Genomic DNA, 25054 nt, shown 5'->3' on the forward strand with positions numbered 1-25054 from the left:
TCACCTCAAGCACCAGAGACAAGACAAGTTTTACATCATATAATTTGTTTACACATTGGTTTGGATTTTATTTAAAAGCAGGTAGAAACTTTTTTCTTTTCACTAACTACATTGAAAGCTGCTTTACAGCGAGCAGCTGTTTTGCTCCACACCTGTTCTGTTAAAGCATAAAATTCAAGAGTGTTCAAAACAAAACACACTGTTTTGTTGAGTCCAGTCAGAACTGAGTGTCTACTTACTGTAGTTCCTCAACATGAGGACAGAACGTGAAGTGGTTCTTCACATTCACTTTCACTTCTTCACACTTCGTGCACCTACTTGTGACCTCATCCCTCCGCATTTCACTGGGTTGCTTATGAGCTGTGTCTCACCACATGGCTGCTTCTGCTCCGTCAACTGAACTGGTGTCAACTGGTGGACTTGTGTCATGACTTAAGTCACTATAGAACACTGCGTTCAGTTTTTATTTACAAAAGAGCTTCTCTCATGCCAGACTCTTTAATTCATCTCTGATTAAAGTTGTATTATTGGGGCAGCTGTCCACATCCATATCTCATGAAATAACATCACTCACTCACTCACTCACTCACTCACTCACTCACTCACTCACTCACTCACTCACTCACTCACTCACTCATTTCATAAAAGCTTGGATCCTATCTCAGCTGTCAATCAACCGCCATTAAAATAACAGTGAAATATTTAAACTCTTCGCTAAACACCAGTCGATCTGCACTGGCAGACTATGACCAGCAGAACCACTAGATGGCGTCAGTGCGTCATTTACCAAGCACTTTGCTCCTCTTGCAAAGATATGTAGCATAACTCTAAACATAACATTGTGAGATGATAATGATAAAGGCAACAACTGAAAAAATAACTATATTTACAACTCTAAAATGTATATTTACACATGGGGCTTTACATGACTGAGCGGAAAGGGACCGCTACAATCACCATGCAAGAGGTTATTCGACATTGTGTAGTTTGTGTCGTTTTGGTTCGATTAAAATCAAATACGACCAGGTGACTGTGTTAAAGCAGACATCAGAAAGGCCATGTCTAAACTGGGACAACCATGAATAAAACACGATCAGCTGTCGTCTGGGTCACGTGGGCTTCCGAGCGAGGGTTTTGCGAAATAATGCGTCGCTTTCAGTGGATGAGTGTGTACTTCCTGCCACATTGTGGGCGAGCGCTTCCGTCGCAGCCGGCACACTAGATCTCCACAACATGCGTGGATCCCGCGCCGTCCGCGGGGAGCGGCCTGACGTCATCACACCGCTTGGACGTCGGCGAAAGTGAGCGAGCGCCTCGTGTTTGAACGGAACCACCGGATTCAAACGAGTTCGAGTTCTGCGTGCGTATCATCCACTGAGCCAGGACCTTCTCCCAGCAGGTAAACCGACGCTTCTGTGGCTCCTAGTGCTTTTTATGAAGGCGTTTAGTGCAGCAGCATGTGATCACGCAGAGCTGTGCGGGGCATTGAACAGAGCCACGCATTGTTTACTTTCAGCAGCAACACTGATGCCGAGTCCTGTTATGAAACAGCAGCGGCGCGTGTGTTTTAATTAATCTAATTCAAAGAATCTTTGCTGAAATCTAAAATCAATCATATTTTGGCTTAGTGATTTATTCACTTACAGTGTAAAATCTCCTGTAATGAGTTTTCATTTATTCACCACGACACGTGAAATGCAGGTACATTTATTGTCTATATTTACTGTACATTTTTTATAATTCATTTTTATTTTATTATTATAATAATAAAATAAAAAAGTAAACGTGTGGTTCTGTGACGCCACCACTATGAGACGCCAGAGTGGGAGATCCTATTATTTTTGTAAGGCACATGTCGCGCTCTCAGTCCTCTTATTTTTCAGTCTTTTCATTTTTTTCCTTTCCTGATTCCTCTCGTCTGGCCGTAGGCTTGTGCAGGTCCCTCTTCCCTTTCTCCCTCCCACCACCTCTGGGTATTTCTCTGCGTGTAACGCGTCTCCGTTTTTCTTTCTCCCCTCTTTGTTTATCTTCACCTGCACTGGCCTCCAACACATTGGGACTGTGCAACGGCTAAATTGGCGTTCAGTTCGTGTAACTGAAATGTGAAATTCCAAATCTGTCCCACATGTAAAAATACCTCATTCGTATGTTTGGGTCCACCTCGTGTCTCCTCCACTTTCTCCCTAAAGTGTTTTCTACGTTCTCATAAATATTGCACTTGCTTGCGTCTGTAAGGAGGCCAGACACGGAGGGTTTAGGCTCCTGCTGTCTGTGAGGAAGAGACACCTTTCTCATAGGAAGCTGCTGCTCTCCGTAATCTCAGCCCTTCGCCGCTACTAAACACTCATTACAGGTTGATCGAGTTTTAAAGAGCAGTCTCTGCTCTTTAACTGACTGATTGCGTTTAAAGCACCAAGCTCCGCTCTCTCACACACTTCATTTAAAGCCAGTCTCCAACTCAAACGGAGACAAATGCTTCACTGTCATGAAGTTTTACTGCCAACGTTGAGCCTGAATCACTTTAGGCCCATGTGGAGACACCGGACAACTGACGGCCTCTTAGATTGAGTGAGTCTAATAACAGCGGCTGAGGGCTTGAGTGGGTCGAGTCTGCAGAGGCTCTTGATGAGGCGTGACCGTAGTAACACCGGATTGCTTGGGAATGTTTTGGGCAAACATTCACTGAGCATCAGGAGCGAAATCAAAGCAGACTATATCAGCTGGATTGTTTTGTGCCCAGAAGAGGAGCTTGCTGATCGTCATGCGAGAAGAAGAGCTGCTGCCTGCTGATTCGTTATCCAGTCTTATCACCTACAACTGTGTGTGTGTGTGTGTGTGTGTGTGTGTGTGTGTGTGTGTGTGTGTGTGTGTGTGTGTGTGTGTGTGTGTGTGTGTGTGTGTGTGTGTGTGTGTGTGTGTGTGTGTGTGTGTGTGTGTGTGTGTGGCAGCTCAGAGTGCACACGGGCCAGTGAATTTGAACCTGTCCAGAGGACAGAGATGACTTCATCATTACCTCACCAGGCTCTGCTAGAGGACTTATCAAAAACATGTGGCTCCACTCTCTGCACACGGCAAATTGGAGACTTGGACTCCAGTGTTTTTCTTTGTTGGATGATGTGTGTGTTTTGCGCATAAGCAGGCTTCGTTTTATTATGTTGCATTTTTTTGACTCCCTCTGGGTTTTGACTTCATCTGTCATTTGTTTGGCGCGTTCCGCCTGTAGCTCAGGGCTGGGACAGAGAGGGATGAGGCCTTTGGAGCTGGACGGGTGGTGCTCCTTGTGCTAAGTCAATTTATAATGTAACTTTTTTCCCCTCCTACCTGTTACACTGTTCACCTTCCAGCTGATTGATGGATGAGAAGTCTGACATCACTCTGACTGACATTGAAAGGTCCTGTCTGCATCAGGATTTGTCAGACACCACCTTTCCTTTAGCTGAGTTGCCTAAAAACAGCTGATGGAGAGTCACATTAGTATCTTTTTAAAGGATTGGCATCCAGTCATTATGACTGGATGCATTATTGAAATGTTTTCACATTTTCTAATCTTTGTTATTTGGCTTTTGATTCTTCCACCGGAGCAGTTTAACGTCTGACTAAGATGATGCAGCACAATTTGTTAAATGCTCCGACTCCTCTCGTTTCATGCTGTCGTGCATCCCGTCTGATCTAACGCGTGTGGGCTAAGTGTTTGGATTCCACAGTTTGTTTGGAGGGGCGGACGTCCCAGCGGGGTGGGGTTAGAATAACCTTATTATACACGTGTGGGTGGATGAATTGCTGCAGAGAACAGCTGACTTCTGTCCACCAACGTGCATCCGTGCCATCACTCTGAATGTGTTTGCATGTGTGTCTGTTTTGCATTAGGGTGTGTGTGTGTGTGTGTGTGTGTGTGTGTGTGTGTGTGTGTGTGTTTACACAGGCTTCTCTGTGTGTGTGTGTGAGAGGGCAGCCTCCTGGCACCGCCTCAGCATGGCTCTTCCCATGCGCTGAGAAGAATTTTTTCGCAGATATTGGAGTGAAGTAACCGTGGCAACGAGGTCAGCCTCCTGCCACGGGAGGAGGAGAGGTGCCAAGTTTGTGGCGAAATGAGCTTTTGAGGCAGACAGCGCTCCTTTTGATCACCGTGGTCATCGCCCCTCCAAACTGTGTCAGTGAGGGTCAGCCGGTCGTGGTCGTGGCTTTTCAGACAGAGCAGACCGTCGGCCTCAGCAGACAATTTTAATCTAGGCTTTCAATCACTTTGCGAGCTCATGAGTTATGAGGCTGAATGCGCTGTCGTTAGCCAGTGGGTTTGTGAACTTGGGCAGATCTGAATCAACAGCTCTGTCATCTCATGAAATACAATCATCTGCTTAAGATTACACTACCAGTCGAAATTTGTTTTCTGTATTGTCATTAATTTAATTGGCCGTTTTCCTGACGACGGAACACATGGAATCATGTAGGAAGGTTGCACCACCCAGCGTGTGATTTATGCTTTCGATTCTTCGCAGCAGCCCTTGATGGCAGCCTTGCACACTCAGCCTCATGAATGCGTCGCTGCAAAGTGCAGCAGAATCCCTTAGTGCCCTGGTGGTATGAACCAGCGAGACGCAGCGTCTGCGTGTGATGTAACAGACTTGGACGGGAACGCGCCTGTGATAGAGGCTTGGATCAGTTTCACGATCGCAGCTCCACAGTGGTAACGAGATTTGGATTCATGACGGCAAAGGACAGTAATTCAAAGATTTAATGGTTATTCCTTAAAGCGCTTCTCTCCTGTTTGTTGTTCTTACAGGGCTTTAATCAGAGGCTGTGATTCTAACAAACCTGTCCTCAGCGACAGTTCATCATACTGTTTACACAGGAACACGTTCCGGTGAACTTGGCCGGCGTGAGCAGAGATTTGCGGTTTACTGGTAATGAGTGTGGGTACGCAGCCGCTGCTTTGTTGAAGTAGGAGGGGCCCCGTCTTTGTTTCCTGGAGGGTGGGCATTAGTATGTAGATTAAATTAGAAATCTTCCAGGTCACCAGATCGCCTGATTTAACCCAGTGTCTCAGTGCAGCGATCAGCCACTGGGGACGGCATTCGTCAGCTGATGTTGTTTTTATTACCTGTTAAACAGGGAGAAATGCTAAAAGGACGTTCACGCGTTGTTTAATTAGATGGTTTTCATGATCTGCTGCTGTTTGCAGAGCTGGGCTGAGCTGGCTGCCGGAGCATGGCGTCGGCGTGCTCGTTTCCATCCCCATCAGCTGGAGAAGTGGAAGCTGTGTCAGCACCCGACACTGATTTGTTGTCCTTAGTCACGGTGGCCGGTCATAAGACGTGACTTGGAACTAAAGCGTGCTGACGTTTACACGGCTGCAGTTTTACTGACAGATAAATGTTGGCAGTGGCTGCTTTATATGTGTTTACTCAGCTACATTTGCTAATACAGACACCTCAGCTGTACCTGTTGGAAGAGGTGAAGTCATTATGCTCTGTTTGACTCTGTTTGTCAGAGCTGCCCTCAATCATGACCTGTTTTCAAGTGCATATAGAATCCTGTGTTGTGCTGTGTAATTAATCTGACGCGTATTGTGATTATGGTGAAACTCTGCACTGTTTAACCTCAGAGCCAGTTACAAGCTCCTCTTCTTTGCAGTGATGCCCACAGCTGTGACCTCACCTCCACACATGTATCCAGGTCAGTGTCTCTGCAGGAACAGCGTGGCGTCCCTCAGAGCTGTTGTTAATGACACGTCATTAGTGTCGCATGTTGCGTTCTGTTCACTTTGTCCCGTCAGTGTTTTTATGTCCTTGTCGAGACATTGAAATGTGTAAATACAAATCTAGTTTCTTTGATGCGTTGAAAATGTGATTGTGCAGTAATAACCAACAGTGATCCTGATGCGCTTTTTAGGATCATCACGACTGTGCAGCGTTCATAGCTGCATACGCAGGTGTAGTGTTGCAGCAGCTCCGGCCCTGTTTATCTTCCCGTAAAGCGTTTCATTGTAAAGAAGCACCCGCGAGGCCGAGGCGACACAGATGAGCCGATTGTTGGACGGCACACTGTGTCCTGTCACACCCAGCTTTTCTTGGCGGTTACAAGTTTCACTTGCTTAAGGAGCAATGTTGCATTACATCCTGTGCGTTCAGATGGCAACACAAGCCTAGTGTTGAAGGAGCGACCCACCCTAAACGCATTCAGCACCATGAGAACAACGGTATAAAAGATGCTGTGAATACGATGTGTGGCTTCCAGGAATGCAAACATGCACATGTGACTGTGTTCCAATAGGATGAGTTTCACCTCATTGAGGTTGTGGAATCTGAGCTGCAGTGGCTTTGTTCCTTTTACTTTTTACTTTTGACAGTCATTCTGAATCCTGTAGTAAGTCGATTGTGTCCCCACTGCTAACTGTCGGTAAAATAGGCAAATATCAGTAACTTGATATTATAGATATGAAAATAGAATCTTTGAATTGTTTTTTTTTTTTTTAAAAAGGGTTTTCCAACATCAATCTCAGTATAGACACAAGAAATCCACATTTCGCCTGGTCATTTAACTCCACTGGTGGATGACACACACACACACACACACTGCTCAGACTTTCCATTGAGGATGTATCTGGTCAGAGCCAGGGACAGATACTCTATCAGATGTGTGTGGTGACCTATCGCATGCCTTGTCCTCTTGTTGCAGGATGGAAAACATGTAAAGAGGCCGTGTTTCCTCTACCTCGGCAGAGGAAATCAGTGGATTTGCTCTGACGCTTGGAGTTAAACAAACAGAATGTAGCACAGCGCCATGTGATATTCCCACATAACTGGTTTGTGGGCCCTTTATGGGCCGATGACGCAGGCGAGCGATCGTTTACAGCGCGGATGAGCGATATCGTCCATGTTTTGGATCAGGTGCCGCCCTGGAGGTGATGTCATCAGTTTGAACAGTTTTATGCCCCTGTGGGATGGGACAGTTGGGACAAGAATGACAAATAGGTGCGTGTAGCGTGTCAACCTGGAACCCTCACCTCAGGGACCGGTTGCTGGTTTAGGGTTGTGTAAAATATCTCCAGGAATTAAATGTAAGTAAGTGTGAAGGCATGCCAGCAAACCAGCATGTCTGTTACAAAGAAGCTTGTGTTATTCCTTAAGGAGCTCCTTCTATTTGTGTTTAAACATGGTATTTAATTATTAATGCATCTACACTGGACTTAACTCCAGCGTCGAGTGTGATCAAAACTTTCTTTTTCTGTGCTAGTAATTAGATGGAGAGCTGCTTGGCTATTATAAATAAATATTGCATCCAGTAATAATCTCCTTTTTGCTAAAGTGAAGCGGGAACTTGGCAGGAGAACTTATTCTGACACATTATTCTAGAGGCTTATCTTCAGCAAAGATTTTCATAGCGATCATCTGAATGTGTATCTAGAGGTGCTGATGTGCGGTGGAGCCTGACCTCTGACCTCCGACAACAACCAGTGTTTTCTTGGTGGGATTAGCCTATCAAATTTTCATGTTGTTATTAATAAAAACAAGTGTTTAATGGGACGTCATCCGGGCTCGTTGTGTTTTGCACTGTGCCTGAACTCCGTCTTCAGCGAGCCTGGCTTCCTGTTAATACAGCTGTGTGGGTGATCTCTTCAGAACGGCTTTGTAGAGCGTGGCCGACTGCCAGCACCGAACAAAGATCGACGCCAGGGAAGGAGCAGCAGGAGACAGCAATTAACATGGGATGGCTTTAATGGTCTGCTTGTATTTGAATGTAAAGAAATGCAGGAGATCTTCATTTATCCCTGCATTCCACATTAATGCTAAGTCAGTCACTTGAACAAAGTGCTGACTGTTCACTGCTGATGTTTCCTTAAGACCACTGGCTCATTTGTTGGTGACATTAAAATTTATGATATATGCCTTATACCAAACCGGAGCGATAAAGGTCCTGCTTCTCAGTTTGCACTTTGAACGCTCCTCTTCGCTTTTCCTTGCCCTCGATCCTATTGCTCATCTCATTCTGTTATCCTCAAATGTAAAAACTGTCTGGACGGCAGCTGCAGTGGCCCCGTGTGCCTCCAACCAGCAGGCCATGGGAGACGGCCTGAACACACTGGACACTGTGGCTCTCGGGGCGTCTCCCTAAAGCCATCTGACGGAATCAGATTAATGAGACTGTGGCGTGATTGTGTAACTGAGGCAAAACGAACAAGACGGTGAGCAAAGTCGACTCTCATCTCGTCCGCTCTTAAAAAAGCAGCCCTGTAGAGGCCACAACTAAAGGCTCTGACGGGCTTTGTATGAGCTGAACAGGGCTTCACCTGCTCCAATGTGCCTAAAGCAGTAATTATTCAGAAATAACTTGGACTTGTCTCTAATGAGGCCGCGGGGGTCAGGCTGACTGACATGACAGCCACAACCAACAAATTGCTGAGGTCAGCAGAAATGGTTCTTATGTAACGGTGTTGTTTTCCTTGTCTCTCTGCATGTGGCCTAGATTTAAAATGATTAGTGTATCAAGCGCAGCTCCCAGCGGACCTGACTGTAGACTAGCTGCTCCAGTCGCTGCTCCGATCATGTCCTGACTGTAGGTGAGGCGATACTTCACCGCTGAAAAGCAAGTTGTGTTATAAATATTTTACATTTCATCAGCAAAAACAACATTTAACATTGATGGTTTATGTCCAGAGAAAACAGGGAAGACGGAAGTAATGTGGCTGAAAGTAGTCATATCCTACAACACCCAGAATGCATTACAATCTGACGAATCACCTGAGCTGCAGTGATTGGACGTACCTGTCGTTTAGCTCCGCCCCATCGCAGCCCAGCCGTTGCTGGAGCCGGTTTAGAAAAAAACAGAAGCAGTCGTTGTAGTCTGTGAGCACATGGCAATCAGTCCCCTGAGATAAATGATAACATCTCAGCATAGAAAATATGGAGGAACCTGAGCCTTTATTCTTAAATACTACCAGGGGGGTGTGCTACACTTCAGTAAACATGGTGAGAGATTATCGTCATGAGTTAGACCTAGTCCTGAATGAGTGTGACCAAACTATATTGCTCTTTCCATTGCTCATGGAATAAGCACTTGTATTTTCGTGCATTATTCTAGGCTAGTCCAAAAGTTTCCAGTAGCCGACAATAACATGACAACACACCTCATAAGATACGGGCGTCCCGTGTTGTCTTCCACGGCGAGCGGCGCTTCCTGTTGTTGACGTGGTTGGTGTTTGTGCAGATGACATAGATGGTATCGGTGGCAGAGGCCGCCTGCTGCGCGCTGTCGCTGGGAATCGCTGTGACACAGAGCAGATGATTACGCTAATAACGAAGCGCAATGAAAGCAAATGCTACTTTGTGTGGTTTGTCCCTGCAAAGTCTCCAATCAAATGATTCCTGACCGAGGAAGAACGGTTGAACATTTCCTGCAAAAGGAAACCAGAGCTAGATTCAATTTCTTTCAAATGTAAAAAAAGCATAAATAATATTCCATATCCAATAAAGCTGAGGGAAAAGATATGTTTCAAAAATGTGACTTTTTATATTGGTGTGTGTTGTCTCAAATGGAAAGTGGAAAGTTGAGTCTGTTGCCTTTTGGTTTTCTCAGGGAAACAGGAGGTGAATAGTAGAGTAATAGTCAGGGAGCTTTGGTGTGTGTGATTTTATTTTGGAAATTAATTGGTTCATGTTTTGTTGCCTACTTGTGGTCAGGAAGTCCGACCGCAGCCTTGCTTGACAACCAATAACAGTCACTCTAAATACTGTTTGGCCTATTAGGTCTTATCAACTCTCCATGATAATGGGCCTGTGACAGATTTAAGCACCGCGACCACAATGAGTCAACACTGCGGCTGATGAACTGCCGGTTGGAGGCGATTCACGTCAAAGCGCCTGTGCACGACATCCTGACGGTCACTGTGGTTTCACAAAAGTCCCCCTCAACACCTCCGGCGGCGCATTCCCACATCTCCGGGCCGTCATTGGGCCCGTGTGAAGCCGGCTGTGCCAGCTCCGCGGGGGGCGAGCGCAGCCCTGCAGGATTCCACTGTTTAATAGCTGTTGCTGCACTCGGCTGTGCAGGTAAAAAAAATAAACAGTGCTATTTAACTATTATAACTATTTTGATCATTGATAATTTAATCACACTGAATGATGTCAGCTGTGTTTTAGAGGAATCCTGTGTGTCTGTGGCAGTTTTTCTTTCATTCAAGGCTGTTCGGGTTTATGTCGCAACATTTTAGAATGGTTGGCTTTTTGCATAAAAATTCAATGAGAAAAACGTAAATTCAGATGTGTTATTATTGTGTATTGTGCTTAATTTCTTCAATAGGCCAATAGGGATCTTGACCTTTTTAATGGGAGCTTTGTCCCATGTTAGAAACAAGACAGGAACAACATTATCTGGTCCTGGTCCCGTGTTTCTGCCTGCCGTGTCTCGTCTCCTCATCTTATCTTCCTCTCCCACTTTGTCCGTCGGCTGGATTTAGTCTCTCAGGTCCGGGGCCCGTGGGGTCAGAGGCAGAAACGCTGCCCCGCTCGCCGACGTGTCTCGTACCGTCTGATACCTTGGAGCACAGCTATGCGTCGGACCTCTGCCTCCACACAGATTGTTTGTGTTCCCACAGATTTAGCTGCTGAGAGCCGCATGTATTTAGATCCGTTTTCGAATGGCGTCGGAGCTGATAGAGACATTTAGCTGCATGCGTGTCCTTCTCCTTCTTCCGTGCAGAGCAGTAGACTGCACATGTACATGTAGTAGCAGCTGTAGGAGTTGTTTCCTCTGACTTTCTAACTTTTGGTTTAAACCTTGTTTTTTCTGCCCTCCTCACTTGACGCCTTTGAAGCAGTTGCTGTTCACAGTCTCCATATTCTGACTGAGCTGCTGTTATTCCATTTAGAAATTACTGCACAATAGAAAGTGGATTAACATCTGTCGGTGTAATCCCTTAATGGGGTTTTGTGCTTGGTGATTCGGGTTGTTGTGCACTGAATATGATGCACTGAAGTTTTATTTGCGTTATGCTTTGCTGTGTTTACTGTGTTTTACCTGAGTTCAAACGTATTTACTAGCTACTAAATGATCTGCAAATCCTTCTTTTTCCTTCTGTCACTCTCTCCCTGACTATTAGTGCCATGACTCAAGTTTGTGAGTAAGAGTGAAAGTGAAACGGCACCATAGGATCAGGCTGAAGGTTGTCCAGACAAGCTGAGAACCACAACACACATTAAACCCTTTATTAGACGTAGGGAGCTAAAATTAAACCTTTATTCCCGTTACCATCTGCTTTCTATGCGTCCTCTGCTTTTATTTTGAAGCAACCATGCGTCTCCTGGACTCATTAAATCGATCAAGTGGCCGGCGGATCGCTTTTCCAGAATCCCCACATGCCACAGTCTGAGCTGGCAGCTCTTCAGACCTCCGTGCTGCCGTCTTCACATGTCTGCGTATCTATTGCCTGGTGCTGCTGATGGGCTCTGACCCGAGACAGCGGCTCAGCTTGGCACCGGCTCCTCTCCACTCATCTGGACGGCATCTCGGCTGCTCTTATCTGCGTCGGTGCAAACCGCACATGCCAGCTCTCCGCATAATTGCCTCTGTATTCATCAGGGATCAAAACCATTAAAATATTTGTTCTTGATTATCGTTGGCTGTGCGGTTTCTACCTGTTCAGAGGACTTTCTCCTACTTTGTGCTTCATGTAGAAGCAGAATCCTCTGCATGTGTGATCGTCTTTACGGGTTTACAGGAACAACCACAGTTCGCTGTGATAAATGTGTGTAGCTCTTAAATTGGTGTAAATCATTAAATGTCGTCTAACATAGTATAATGTAGTATAATGACATTCCAACTTAGCCCTCCAGCACAACAGAGGCTGAGCATGCTATTTACCTGCGTGGTAGATTGTATTGAGAAATTCTACATTATTTATTTTAAGTAAAGCAGTTCCCAGAGTCAATGGTGAGATTTGTTTTGTTTTAAAATGTTTGATTGACTCAGTCGATACAAAGAAACAAACTTTATCTGTAGAACACACACACACACACACACACACACACACACACACACACACACACACACACACACACACACACACACACACACACACACACACAGTTTGACTGTGCATACTAATGATTAACCAAAACAGGTCTTTCCAAGCGTTGAGACACACACACACACACACACACACACACACACACACACACACACACCACTGTGTTGTTAGCAACTGTTTTAAACTATAATGGGTGTTCACTTGATAAATAACATCTGTCTGTCCTGTGAGTCATCCATCAGCAGCCAAAGGAGTTTGAATTGTGCGCATTCATGTGCAGTTCAGATAGAGCAGCTCTGGTCGTGTTGCAGCGCTCATGTGTTTTACAGCTCTCTGATTGTCTGCCATCGGCTTGTGGGTTAGTTTGTGTGTTTTGCGTCACATGGTTTGCACTCGTTACGCACAAACCAGTAGAATGGGCGTGTGCAGTCTGAGCACATATTCAAAGGCCCACACACAAATGAAGACATACTGGACGCTAGTGGCCACTTCGTTTCAACACGGACACCTGCTCGCTGGGGCGCAGCAGTCGGATCGGCTCGTACAGGTGTAATAATAAACGGTGAGTGGAGCAGCGGTACGTGTGCAGCCGAAGGCGCTCAGACGTCCACTCAGCTCCGGTGGCCTGTGGCGCTTTTGGAGCTGTCAGAGGCCACAAATGACAGCTTTGTGTCTCGACAGGCTGGGAAACTGACCGCAACACACACACACACACACACACACACACACACACACACACACACACACACACACACACACACACACACACACACACACACACACACTTTGGCAGTGTCAAAGCCTGTGCACAGATCTGCTTTTCTCAATAGGCTGATTCATTAGAGGCTCCTCCTGACATTAAAAGAGAAAATGGACTTGCTTTAAAGGGAGGACGAGGAGGGAGGAGTGTTACAGCTCAGGCCTCTGCAGCTGGAGGCTGACATGACCTGACAGCGATCTGGTCAGTCTCTAGAATGCAAGGAAAGAATGATTGTAATCGTCCTAAATATGGATTTTGTTCTCGACTCTAATGTCCCACACAGGGAAAGGCAAACACTGTGGCCCAGTTGAAGTTTGACTTAATTTCTGCTGTGTCATTATATAGCTGCGCTGAATGTGCACTAGTTCTACTTCACCCTGTTGTGTTTGATTTTCTTTTTGTTTATTTTTTTTACTTGGATGGTTCATCTAAAACCACAACTTTCACATGGTACTGACCAACACCATTAAGCCTTAATATTCCCAGTGGAGCCACTCGTGCTCTCTCTCTCTCTCTCTCTCGACCATCCCAAATTAATTTAGTTTGCTCTGCTGGAGAGTTGCTTTTAATCTAACCTCATCATTTCTGCGTTTGGCAGCCAGCGGTGGAAACGCGCCGTGGAGTGGGCTGAGTAACGGCGCTTGGCAGCGAGCCGTGTTTGTCTGGATCTCTCGTCCGCCGCCTCCGCTGGAGGCGAGTGGACTCCGAGCCCCGGCCTCCTGTCAGCGAGCGCTCCTCACGGCCCAGCAACTGTCTCACATTCACCCCGTGGCTTAACTGCTCCCCCCGGGCCGATCCGCAACATTAGGCCGAATTCTCCCATTTTCACGGCCTGTTGTGTGAAGATGACGTTTATGTTCTTTCTAAAACCCACTCCAAGTGATGTAAACAGGACCCAGTAAAAAGTCCAGGTCTCTACATGCTTCTTGACCCTAACGGGCTCCTCCTGACCCGGTGTGGGACGCAGGCCCATTAGCTGCAGCGCCATGTTTGTCTCCGTCACATGTTATTACCGTCAACATGCAGCATTTAGACCCCCCCCCCCCCCCCCCGAGCCTCCACGCCCCTCACTGTGAGCAGAATGGGCCCCAGGGCACGAGGCCACTGGATTCATAAATAAACAGGGGAAAACTAAACGTGGGTGATTAATAAGCCCGAGTGCCCGAGTGCTGGAGGACAAATTGTCGGCTTTAATTATCAGCAAATATGTCCAGCATTTGGCCTGTGCATAAATTATTCATTCAACAAACTCAACTGCTATGAAATATGAAACCAGAGGAGTTCGATAAACATCATCTGCTTGTAGTCGCACTGTTTTAGTAGAACAGTTCATTTTGTGTTGTAAGATCTTTCAAAGTCAGAACCACTGTGTCTGCGATTATTATTTACCTCAACACTGTCTTCATTCTCCTCCCAGTGTCCTCATCTGAGGACACAGCTTTGCCTCGTGTAATGTGCATATTCCATCTGCACCGCTCCGTCTTCCTCTCTCAAAGGGAATATCGCAGCACGTTACATCTGGCTCATGAACGCTGAGCACGTGCCTCCCCATCGATGTGTTAGTCATTCGGCTTCAGCCGCGGACCGGCAGGGACCCGGTCTGGTCCGAGCCAGGCGTTCGCCGACAGGGAGAGCCAGAGTTGATATCCCGTTGAATAAGTGATGCGTGAGGCCCAGTGAGGTCTCTGCAGGTGTGCAATGCAGGTTAACAGTGACCGTGTCCCGCGTTCTAGTTCACCTTTCAACCGCAGACGAGCAGAGAAAGCAGGGAATCTCTTCTCCTTAGAGACAGACAGTTGTAAACAGAAGCCAGGCTGGAGCGTCTCTCCCCATAATCCCACTCTCTTGGCTCCAGTTATTGATTCTGATGGATTCAGGCTCAGCTGCTTGACGTGTTTGGACACTAACATGTATTCTTGCCGTGGGCCTCGCTGAATTTGCTAGTCAGCAATAATCCCAGAATTTTCAAGGAAACAGACATTAACAATTAATTCAAGCTTCGTTTGTCACTTTGAGTAACCATAAATTGCACACAAGGAAAGTTATGTGGCAGCTGATGCCCTTTGTAATTCTTCTGAGCGGTTCCTAGAGATCTGAGGCCTCTCCCTGTTGAAAACGCATTAATGCAATGATGTCCATAAAAGTCTTTTATTGTGCCGCACTGGCTTTGTTGGGCTAAAGTGAAAGCACACACGCTTATAGCAAAAAGTATTATTAGCAGCATGGATGGAGGGAGACTGGGTAATTTTTGTGCGGTGCCAATCTGTCCCGCGCCAGAATTATGGTAACATATACATCATGTTTCCAAAGATGCAGTCGGTGGTTGTTTAGATTTTGATGATTCCAACAGACTGAACTGCCAGGTTAGTAAATGACAGCATAAATTCAGCAACTCAATGCTCAATGCGGACTCCACATTTTTGAAATCCCGGCTCCTCCCTGCGTCTTTGTTTGGCTCCACTAAACACTCTTTTGTGTGGAGGAGATTCCACACATGAAGAGGTTGTTAAGCTGCTATCAGGGGAGAGTGCTGCGTGTTTGTTGGAGAAGTAATGGGGTGGGAGAAACTCTGGAGTGGAGGGGAAAGTAAGAAAGGGCTCTCGACAGACACTGTTGAAAGGCACTGTGGCATTCTTGTCCTCTGTTAAGTACTTTGGAACGTTTGCAACAATAGTAGAGCGAAGGGGAGAGATTTAAATTAAAGGTTCAGCCCGTAGCGACGGTGGTGGCGATTAGGGAAGATAATCTCTAGAATGGGAAAACTCTAAACCTTCCCAGTTTAGGAAGAATTAGAAGGTTGGTTTTTTTTGTACCCCGTCATCCCTCTGCTCCGTGTGTGCATTTACCCCTCCCCACCCTCTGAATCCACCCCCCCTCCCACTCCCTGCATGCCGCCGAGTCCTCCGCAGCAGATAAGTAGTTTTCTATCTCCGCTCGGGAGCAGATAAAGGCCGGCAGCTCCTGCTGCGGTGAGGACAGAGGCCACGCCGTAGGAGGAGCGTGATGGAGGGGGGGCAGCGGCTGTTTTAGGTGGAGGCTGACGACTTGCTGCAGTGCAGGTGGACCCCGGCGGACGGACGGCTCCGACTGCGGTTTTGGCTCCGATTGGAGGTGCAGCAGGTTTGCTCTGCAGTTTCTTTGCGGGACCGTCTGATTGTTGCCTGGTTTTGTGCCTCAGTGAGGGCATATAATGGCTGCAGTGTCCTCCACTGTCTCACTGCCCTCTACTCGCGTTGCCCCGGATTGTTCTGATTGGGTTTCGACTTACGCCGAGATCGTGGGCACAAAAGTTCCGTGTGCATGTGAAAACTTTGAAGACTGGAGGATTTTCTGCTTTGGCTGCTTCATGTTAAGTGGAATAACTGCAGCCTTCTTCCCTCCTTTCACATCAAGGGTCCTTTTACGGCGGAGAAGAATAGAGCCGGTAGCCGTGAATAGGCCTCCGATGGCTTTCAAGGGTCGGTGGCAGGGGGTGAGCTCAGCTGCAGCTTGCATCGGGGGCTGGGGTTTCACATCTGGGCCTCAATGAGAAGAAGAAGGCGACCTCTTCTAAAATGTCTCCTTGCTCCTCATTGTCCTGTTGCTCTGCTTTCCCCCAGAGGGGAAGGTGGAGCGGTCCAGTCCTTGCCATAGGTGTCTGCTTACTATTGACTGAGCCACGATGAGGAGCCATTAGAAGCAGCTTCCTTCTATTTCTGACTGTTGCTTTCTTCCTGTGAAACCCTCCCTTTTGATGAATTGCTAGATAACTGGCTGTGGTTTGTGCTGCTCCTACCTGTTAGCTCCCTCTGAATTTGCATCTTGCGGTGGCTGGAATCATTGTTCATGTAGCTGGAGGTGTTCCGGGCCTCAGCATTATTAAGCACAGCCACTCGCTTTCCTTTTTTATTTCATCCCTCAGGACAAGATCACACACAGAACCACAGAACTCCTCTCCTGTTAGTTTGAGGGCGGCAGGTTTGTGGCAGTGTTTGTTGCCTGTTAGGTTGGATCAGAGACTGAAGGAGGTTTGATGTGAATGCAGTTTTCTTTGAGGCGGAAAAAAGTTTCTACCGATCGCTTCAACGTCCACAACTCTCTGTTAATCTCCTTCCAACGAGTGCAGCTGAAGTAGAGTCCTAGCGATGCCTTCAGGTTCATCATCTTATTGCTGATTATGAAGTCTGCTGGTCACATCAGTGACACAGACTCTAAAGTTGCTGCTTTTTGAAGTCACTAACTTTAACATTTTTTGAATTTCTTTGGTTTCACTAATATGTAAAAGTAACAACTGTTATGTTTAGACTTTGAATGAGCAGTTTAATACTAAGCTACTACAACAAATGTTGGGTAATACGCTTCTGAAAACCTCACCACTAATTATTATTAATTATATTAGGACCGTGTTCCTTGCCGCCTGCTGTGCAGCTTTAACTGAAGTGCTCAGCTCTGTATGCACAGGGTCATTGTAACATGCGTACTCATGCTGCTTCCATGGCGCCCGTTGCCGTGGTAATGGCCTTGGCCCACAAACGAATCCTGAAACGTCTAATCAAACATTTGCCCAGAGTTCTCTCACAGAGCTGCAATAAAACCGCATCCTCGTAACAGACGCTGGGCTTTTCTTATTGTTTCCGCAATGACTTTGTCTGCTGGGCCCTTGAAGAAAATATTGCTGCCTCAGGCCGAATGATTTGCAGTTGTGCTGGCCTTGATTTCCCAGCCTGAAGCTCTGCTGTTTCTGTCTGCCTTCGACACCACACGCCTGCTCTGGGCTTAAGCATTTAAGATTTACGTTTGTAGCAAATAAAGATAGATTTCTCTGCGGTTCATGTGACTCGCAGCACTTAAACCTTGGACATGTGCTTGGATGAGAACTTAAAACTAACCAGCAGAGGTTAGTTCCGTCCACGCTGCGTCTGTGGAGGTGAAGTACTGTCTCTTTTGTCTCAATCAACCTCAGCGACCCGAGCACCTCTACAGTTCCTCTCCTTATGTTTCCACTTTAGCAGGAATGGTGTGTGTGTGTGTGTGTGTGTGTGTGTGTGTGTGTGTGTGTGTGTGTGTGTGTGTGTGTGTGTGTGTGTGTGTGTGTGTGTGTGTGTGTGTGTGTGTGTGTGTGTGTGTGTGTGTGTGTGTGTGTGTGTGTGTGTGTGTGTGTGTGTGTGTGTGTGTGTGTGAGTAAATAATTGAATCTAAAAAAATGAAAAGACAGGAAGGGGGAGTCTTGTGGTCCAAGAAATGGGTGTTACTCTTTATAACTTATGTAGTAAATCACAGGTTTATGTAATGGAGCTGTCTCTCTCGCGTGTGTGCGTGCGTGCGTGCGTGCGTGTGTGTGTGTGTGTGTGTGTGTGTGTGTGTGTAATATCTTGGCTGGTCTCCGTCAGATTATGTCATGCAGCATGGTTTCCAGCTGTTTCACTCAGCTGCTTTTAATTTAGCTGTTAAGAAGTTGTCCTCCAGCCACAGTCTGCGTGTCATTGGTGACATGTAGTGTGCGAATTTATGTATGTAGTAGTATTTACTCTCAGTATTTGTAACATTTGCATTTAACGTCATCTTGATCATTTTCTCACCAAGGTGGCTAATAGAAGCTCTGGACCTGATGATTGTGGTTTGGGTCAGGTTGAACATGAGCTCCAGCTCACCGTCAGACCTGTTGTGTTTGGGTTTCTTCCCACAGCCGAGCTTCATTTTTCAGCTTGAACGCAGGTGCACTCACACTGACACAAGCTCGACGTAATCAGGTGGGAGAACATCTTAGGGAAAAAAACAGAATCAGTCAGGATTATTTTGTTCTGCCGCCACTAAGGCCTTTAAAGATGTTATGTACCATGGTTAAAGCAAACTGATCTCCAATTTCCTTTTGACTTCAATTTAAATCGGAGACTTGTTGACACAGGCTGATTGAGTCATTGTTGTTCTCTCCCACAGATGGTTTAATCGTGTTACAGTCATGCTACCTAATCAGGTTCCTGGAAGAACCTCTGAAAAGAGGAACTGTTGCTCTGCATTCGACTTGATGAGAATCAGGCCTCCTCCTGCAGATAGTGCCCGGTTCGTGTGTGAAGTCTCCCTCCAGCACAGAATCTGTTTACTGTATCTGTTCGTGCAGATGACTGGATGAGCTGAAAGGCTAAATGCCACTGTGAGGCCTGGGCCTGCTGTGGTCAGAGCCATGCAGCCTCCAGCTCTGTTGGCTTTGAGGTTTTTATAGACAGTAAACACCAGTTCAGGGTTCATGGGAACACTTTGCTCAATCTGTCTGATAGGTTTCATTCCTCGCTCTAAAACCTTCTCACCGTTCTGAGTACAAGAATAGGAGAATCCGTGTCCATGCTAAACCAGTGCTCAATAAACTGTTAATGTGCAACTAGTAGTTTACAGTAGTTTCACATTTTATACTTTCTTGCGATCAAAGTGCAAATGAAAGTAACCATATTAAACAGACTGTGTGGACAGACTGAACGAGGACGTTTTTGGAGATCAGTCGCTTGCTTCTATAAAGAGACTTTTTTACAGAGTTGTACATGACTTAATCAGTAAACACATTTAACAAATAGACAACAGATCTACAACTGGATGATGCTAGAACAGTGCATGTAACGAGCTGAACTTGGTGGTGAGACCTGCTGCGGTACCATCCTTGACCTGCGATGTCAAAACATTTCTTTGTCTGCAAATTGCAAAATGTTGTTTGTATCTGATAAGTTCAGCTTCTGTTCAGTCCCCTCTTTGTTATCGTTGGTGTGTGTGGCACTGATAGCGGACTGGTGCTGGGTCACAGGGTTATCATATGGCCTAACCCAGATCAGCTGTTTAAAGGGGGCATGTGGTGGGTTTGTTTATGTAAAACTGGTGTCTGACTGTGATTGTTGTTAGTGAAGCCTGTGAAAGCTTGACGCACCAGCGCCAAGCCTTTGTTTGGCTTTGGGAAGAAATAGTTAGAAATGTTTACGGCTGCTTTTTATTACAGTGGTTAATGCCCAGTTAACTTGTGCAATTGCAGGTAAAACCTCTTAATGTCTTACTCTGGACCCATCCAGATGTGTTATACCTGCTCTGTGCAAAGGAAACATGGGCAGGTTGAGAATGCTGCTAAACTTATATCGGACCTGTCGCTTCGTAAGTAAGAACAATACCAAACGGACACGTACAAACCGAGAATATCCCCTATTTTCACTACAAAGCCCCACAAAGCTTTGTTGTTAAAGCCTGCAAACAATGACTTTATCTTTCAGCGCAATGGTAAATATTGACTTTGGTGGTGAGGGACACAGCTTTCCAAATGTCCCTGTAAATCTCCCACTTTCTTTTTTCCTTCTGTGATTTCTTTCCTCCGCTTCTCCCCGACTAAAACCTGGAACTAATTTATGAAGCCAGGATGGGATTTCTATCCATCCAGAGTCTTGCGAGTAGAGCTCAGTGAGGAGGGACGTCCCACACCTCCCATCAAGGGAATTGCATCAGGATGGGGAACCAGCTGTAGTTTGATGTTTGGCGATGACCAAACCTAGTTACTAAAGCATAAACTGTGTTTAGTAGTTTCACAACCATTCAGTGGAAACTTGCAATAAAAATAAGAGTTTTATAGACTTTAATCCACATCAGCTGTCATCTCGCCACAGCTAACGTCCTTGATTCTGTTGTGTTGGTTTCCGCCCTCTTTGAGTTCTGCCATTTGTTGAACAGCTCAAATCAGAGATAGACATGACCTTGTGTTCACCTTTGTGGTCACATTTACCGTTAAAGATTCTTGTCTTTTGTAAGTGGTCAAACTGAATCATTTTAATTAGATAGATTGATAGATTAGATGCATAAGCTTTACTCATCCAACAGCAGGGACGGCAGGAAATTGTGAAGGACTACAAGAAAACATAAAAGCATAAGACTTTTGATTGAAGACTTTTATAGCTCAGCCCCAAGGGATCCACAACTCTCACATACAGCACATTATAGAACAGTATATCTCCCACAAATTACATTCACACAAGTAAAATGCCCTCATTTCAGAATTTTTGGGGAAATTCTGTGGGTCCACACCCTAAAACCTTCTGATCACTGTGGGCTTGAAGGTGGAGAACGCAGGCCAGATTTCTCAAGCATGACTTGGGGTGGAGTCCCAACAGGGAAAGGAGAAATGCAAAATACATGAGCTTCCTTACTGAGTCAGAGTAACATATCGCTTTTGTGGGTCAAGGGTGTTAAGCCTAATGAAACAGTTAAACGTCTGGGTGGTGAGAGTCTGGGCAGAAAGTAAGATCAGTGTGGGGTGCATGAAGCGAGAAAGCAGGGGGTGTGGGTCAGTGGGAGGAGATGTTATTAATCTCTGTTGTTTTCCCCTTATATTGTCATTTCCTCCACAGCTGGTCCCAAGTTTAGAGGGAAAGAATAACATAACAGAGAAGATCAGAAGTGTAAACAGTGGTGCAGCCAGTGGGCTGGGTTTTCCCCACCACTTTCACTTCTGTAACGAAGCACGTTGACTGATTTCGTAATGTGACGCTAATGAAGGTGAAGAGAAATGTGATGAATAACCCAAATCACATCACATGATCTGGAGTTACCATAGTTACGGTTGTTTTGTTTTCTCGGTCTTGTTCTAGCAATTTTGTTTTTCTTCAGCCTCAACAACAGATTGTCAATTAGTCTGACAGGGGTAATTCCACAGATGTATTGCCTTGCCGTGGCCCGGAGCAAGCGGCTCCATTAACCCCTGGTTTCCTGCAAGTCAACCCTGAGCCTCATGGGCCCATTAACACATAGGAGAGTTCTCCCCCTGGACTCTTGGTGTTTGGTTGGGGTTTTCTCACCCCCCAGCTGCTTCAGCAAATAGAGCAACAGAAGAACCCGAATGTAAGGAATCGCTTTAAACCACAGAGCTACCAGGACGTGCAGTGTCCTGACTGAGCATAGACGTCTGGCCAGTTTAGCTCAGTGGCTCCGCTAAGGACTGAGCAGCTTATCTAATCCATCAATCTGACGACACCTCTACACATGGCTGATAGGGTTGGTCCAAGCAAACTAAAGGAGGCACTCAAGGTGTCATTATTGGTGGAGGTCACAGCCCTAACAAGCACTTTTATGTTCATACAAAAAAGCAGGGATATGTGTTTGTTTCTTCCTGCTGAGGAAATCTCTGGTCTCTCAGTGCTTCGACTCTTGGCTCACGCTCCCCATGTTCGTCATCAATGCTGCCGAAATGACTCGTCCAGAGTCCACCATCAGCTAAAGACCCCAGGGTTATGGAAGTCATTAAAATTCCTTGGGAACATGTGGACGCTTGTTTATTTTTCCGCCCGGGCTGTGAGGGTGGAGAGCTGCCAGGACAGTGGATACGGGGCCAAGTGTGAGCGAGAAGAACGGGCCGATGGCGGACGATCGGGATGACAGACAGATGAGGAGAGAGCGGAGAAGTGAGTGAAGTAGAGGGGGATCAATGGAGGGACCGATGGATGCTGAAGGAGCGGAAGTGGGTGGCGGGGGTGGAAGGATGAATGGGGAGAGGAGGGAGGCAGACGGGGCAACCTTTACGGGACGCTCAACAAAAAGTCACACAAATGAATGCTGAGGTTTCAGTGAGCCGTACAGGAAGAGGATTAGAGACGGATGGATTCACAAAGGCTGGAGGCGAGAGAGGGAGGAAGGCAGCGATACAACAGCAACGTCTTTATACACAGAGTCCTGATGGCCTCATACTGCCTTCGGTTACACTGTGACAAACACAACCTAAAAGACAAGAGGTGATATCATTTTTATTCTAAACCTGACAACTCGTCCACCTCCTGAGGCACAGCTGCTATTCACCAAGAGCTCATCATAATGCAAAACCACCCACATCACGTCCCGCCGCTGGTCCTGGATCAGTCATTCCGCCCACCTCAGCGTCCTCTGTTAAATCCATCCAGCGCTGCCTCGGACGACGCCTCCTTTTCTGTGACGAGCCGGTTCCTCCGCGTGCGACGCGCGCTCCTGCTTTGCTTTGTCACCATCAAGCCATAAATCTGCCTGGACCTGGGTTTTAAATATGGAAAGATCCTTTCATAATGGCCTTTAAAGACCAGGCCTGCAGTGACGGTGGGCGTTTTCGTGTGAGCGCTTAAACAGAAGGAAGACTTGAAAGGCATACTGGAGTGTTACCCAGGGGGAAGCGATACTGTAATAATAATACGCTGCTGTGTGAGGAAGACAAACGTCTGTGTGTTTCATCAGGCTCCTTGTAAATGGACTCGGGCCTTTTTTTTACTTTTTGCTGGGTTAGTGACATTTTTCCATCCTGAGCGTTAGACAAACTTCCAGTCACCACTTACTCTTTGTGCTGCTTCATTTAATATGGATGCTAATGGACGGGGCGATTGTAGGGGACACAGGAGAGACGGGGGTTGAGGGGTGAGGATGGTGCTTGTCTGCATGTGAGGTCGAAGAGAGCGTTGGGAGTCATTGAATTCCTCTGTCCATATCTGCAGTGTTACTGTGCACAGCTGAGAAATGTATCTGCCTGTCTGCTGATACTCCCCTTTTTGTACACTGGGAGACAGATATTGCAGCACCAGGTCTTCAGTGAGGTCACTTCCATCTCTATTTCTCTTTTTCTTCCTTCTTTCCTCCCTGTGTTTGATCATTTCTAATTGAAGCTGACATTGCAATGTGGACCCTGAGGGTGATCCTGGCTCTTACCTGACTCACTGACAAATCGGTGGCTAATTGAGGTGTAAAGCGAGAACCTGCATTTCCCCCCTGCCTGAATATTCCCTCCCAGAACGCCGTGTCCCTCGACGTGGGTCCGAGTGTCGGTTTACATGCATGTGATGCTAATTTAAATGCTTATGTGGCGTATCTGTAAAAGTGACATTAGTACCTTGGGTCAGCTGCATTCCATTCAACCCAGGAGTGGACAACTCTGAGATTGCATTTGAACCCATTTTAATGAGCTGAATAGATCCGTCGTGCCCACTTTGCGATTATATTATGTGAAATCCCAGACGAGGGAGCTGAGGCAGTCCGAGTTGATGCAGACGCACAGTGACTAGCTGTAGTTCCGTTAGCCTGCAGGTCTCTCCTTTAATCAACGCCACTGTAAGCTTTACCCCAGTACAGAGAAATGTGCTGTATGGTCCGTCTTCACTTGTGTAAGCTCCACGCAAACTCGGGTTCTTTGCTACAATAAATGTGTGTCGTTGTGGCTCAGAGATGCTGATCGTTTGCCTTTATCTACTGTAAATCACACTGAACCTCCACTTGAGCTAATGAATAAAGTGCCACTACACTCTGTCAACAAATGGTTGCTGCTTAATAAAGTATTCACACTCGGTTGCGGGGCAATCGGCGTCGGGACCGTTACTCATGCACTCACTTGGTTCCAGAGGAGAGTCGAGTCCTGGCTGTGAGCCACTGTCGCCCCGCTGGACCCGCATCCTGACAGGAAGCTTGTCCTTCCTTCACGCGCACATGTGCACGTGTTACTGACTGACATGGAGAAAAAGATGGCGAAGCACCGAAAAGAAAGTATCCGAGAATGAGATAGAGATGATTTCCCATGACAAACATGATGAGGTCAGTGAGTGAAACCTCCACAAGGTGACCACCACACAGATGCCTGACCTCGAGTAAGTCCGGGGCATCGCCTACTGACACGTTACTTTCTGTGATGGATCCCTGAGGCCCGAGTCTGACAGAGCCGGAAACACGCAGGAACACACACACACGCACTCGGTCTTTCCCGGAGTTCTGACAGTGTGTCATTGAGCAGTCAGATGAGCCAAAGAGAAGAGCTCTGCTGCTTCCTGTCCTTTTTGTCGTAGAGTCGTGCTGTGATTGCCTTTCACATGAAACAAGAACTCATCTAAACGGCTGCATTCATTTGATCTTTTTTGATTTGATCGTCTTGTTCAATGGCACCGTCTGAGATGAAGTATAAAAGTAGAAACATTTCAGGGGACAACGATGGTCTAGGTTTCCATTCATCCATTTCCCTTTTTGCTCACCATGCTCCGGTGCAGGATGGGCTCCACAAAGGGGTAAATGCCAAAAGTCAAAGTGGTCAAAGGCTTCTATCGCCCACAAAAGCCCAAATGCCAGCGTGTCTTTAATGTCTGGATGTGGGCGTCTTTAACCTTGACTGAGCCACAAAAGGCGACTGTTGTCGGGAGGTTCTCTACGGTGGATTTAAAGGCCTCTTTGGTTGTCGTGTGTCGAGGCTCTGACATACGACATGCAAGGTTCATGGGATACTGGTGGGCTGAGACTCTTTCACAACTCCACGGCCTTCTTGTGAAATTCAATCTGCCAAA

General features: G+C 46.5%; 1 protein-coding gene across 7 annotated transcripts in view; it reads left to right on the plus strand.

Moving 5' to 3' along the window:
• Positions 1–1238: 1238 nt before the first annotated feature.
• The window catches only part of add3a (adducin 3 (gamma) a), a 54215-nt gene continuing 30399 nt past the window's right edge, over positions 1239–25054 (plus strand). The window contains exon 1 of one of the 7 annotated variants that reach the window (XM_029147473.3): positions 1239–1399. Coding sequence is in view for 4 of the 7 variants with exons in the window: in XM_029147502.3 (XP_029003335.2) it covers positions 5634–5673 (40 nt within the window). In the remaining 3 variants the exon portion in view is untranslated. Of the gene's footprint in view, positions 1400–4765; positions 5674–15741; positions 15903–25054 lie in introns of those variants that run through there. The other 6 variants (XM_029147502.3, XM_029147511.3, XM_041073706.2 and 3 more) reach the window with 6 other exon arrangements.

The sequence above is a fragment of the Betta splendens genome, chromosome 1 (genome assembly GCF_900634795.4).
Source record: "Betta splendens chromosome 1, fBetSpl5.4, whole genome shotgun sequence".
NCBI lineage: Eukaryota > Metazoa > Chordata > Actinopteri > Anabantiformes > Osphronemidae > Betta > Betta splendens.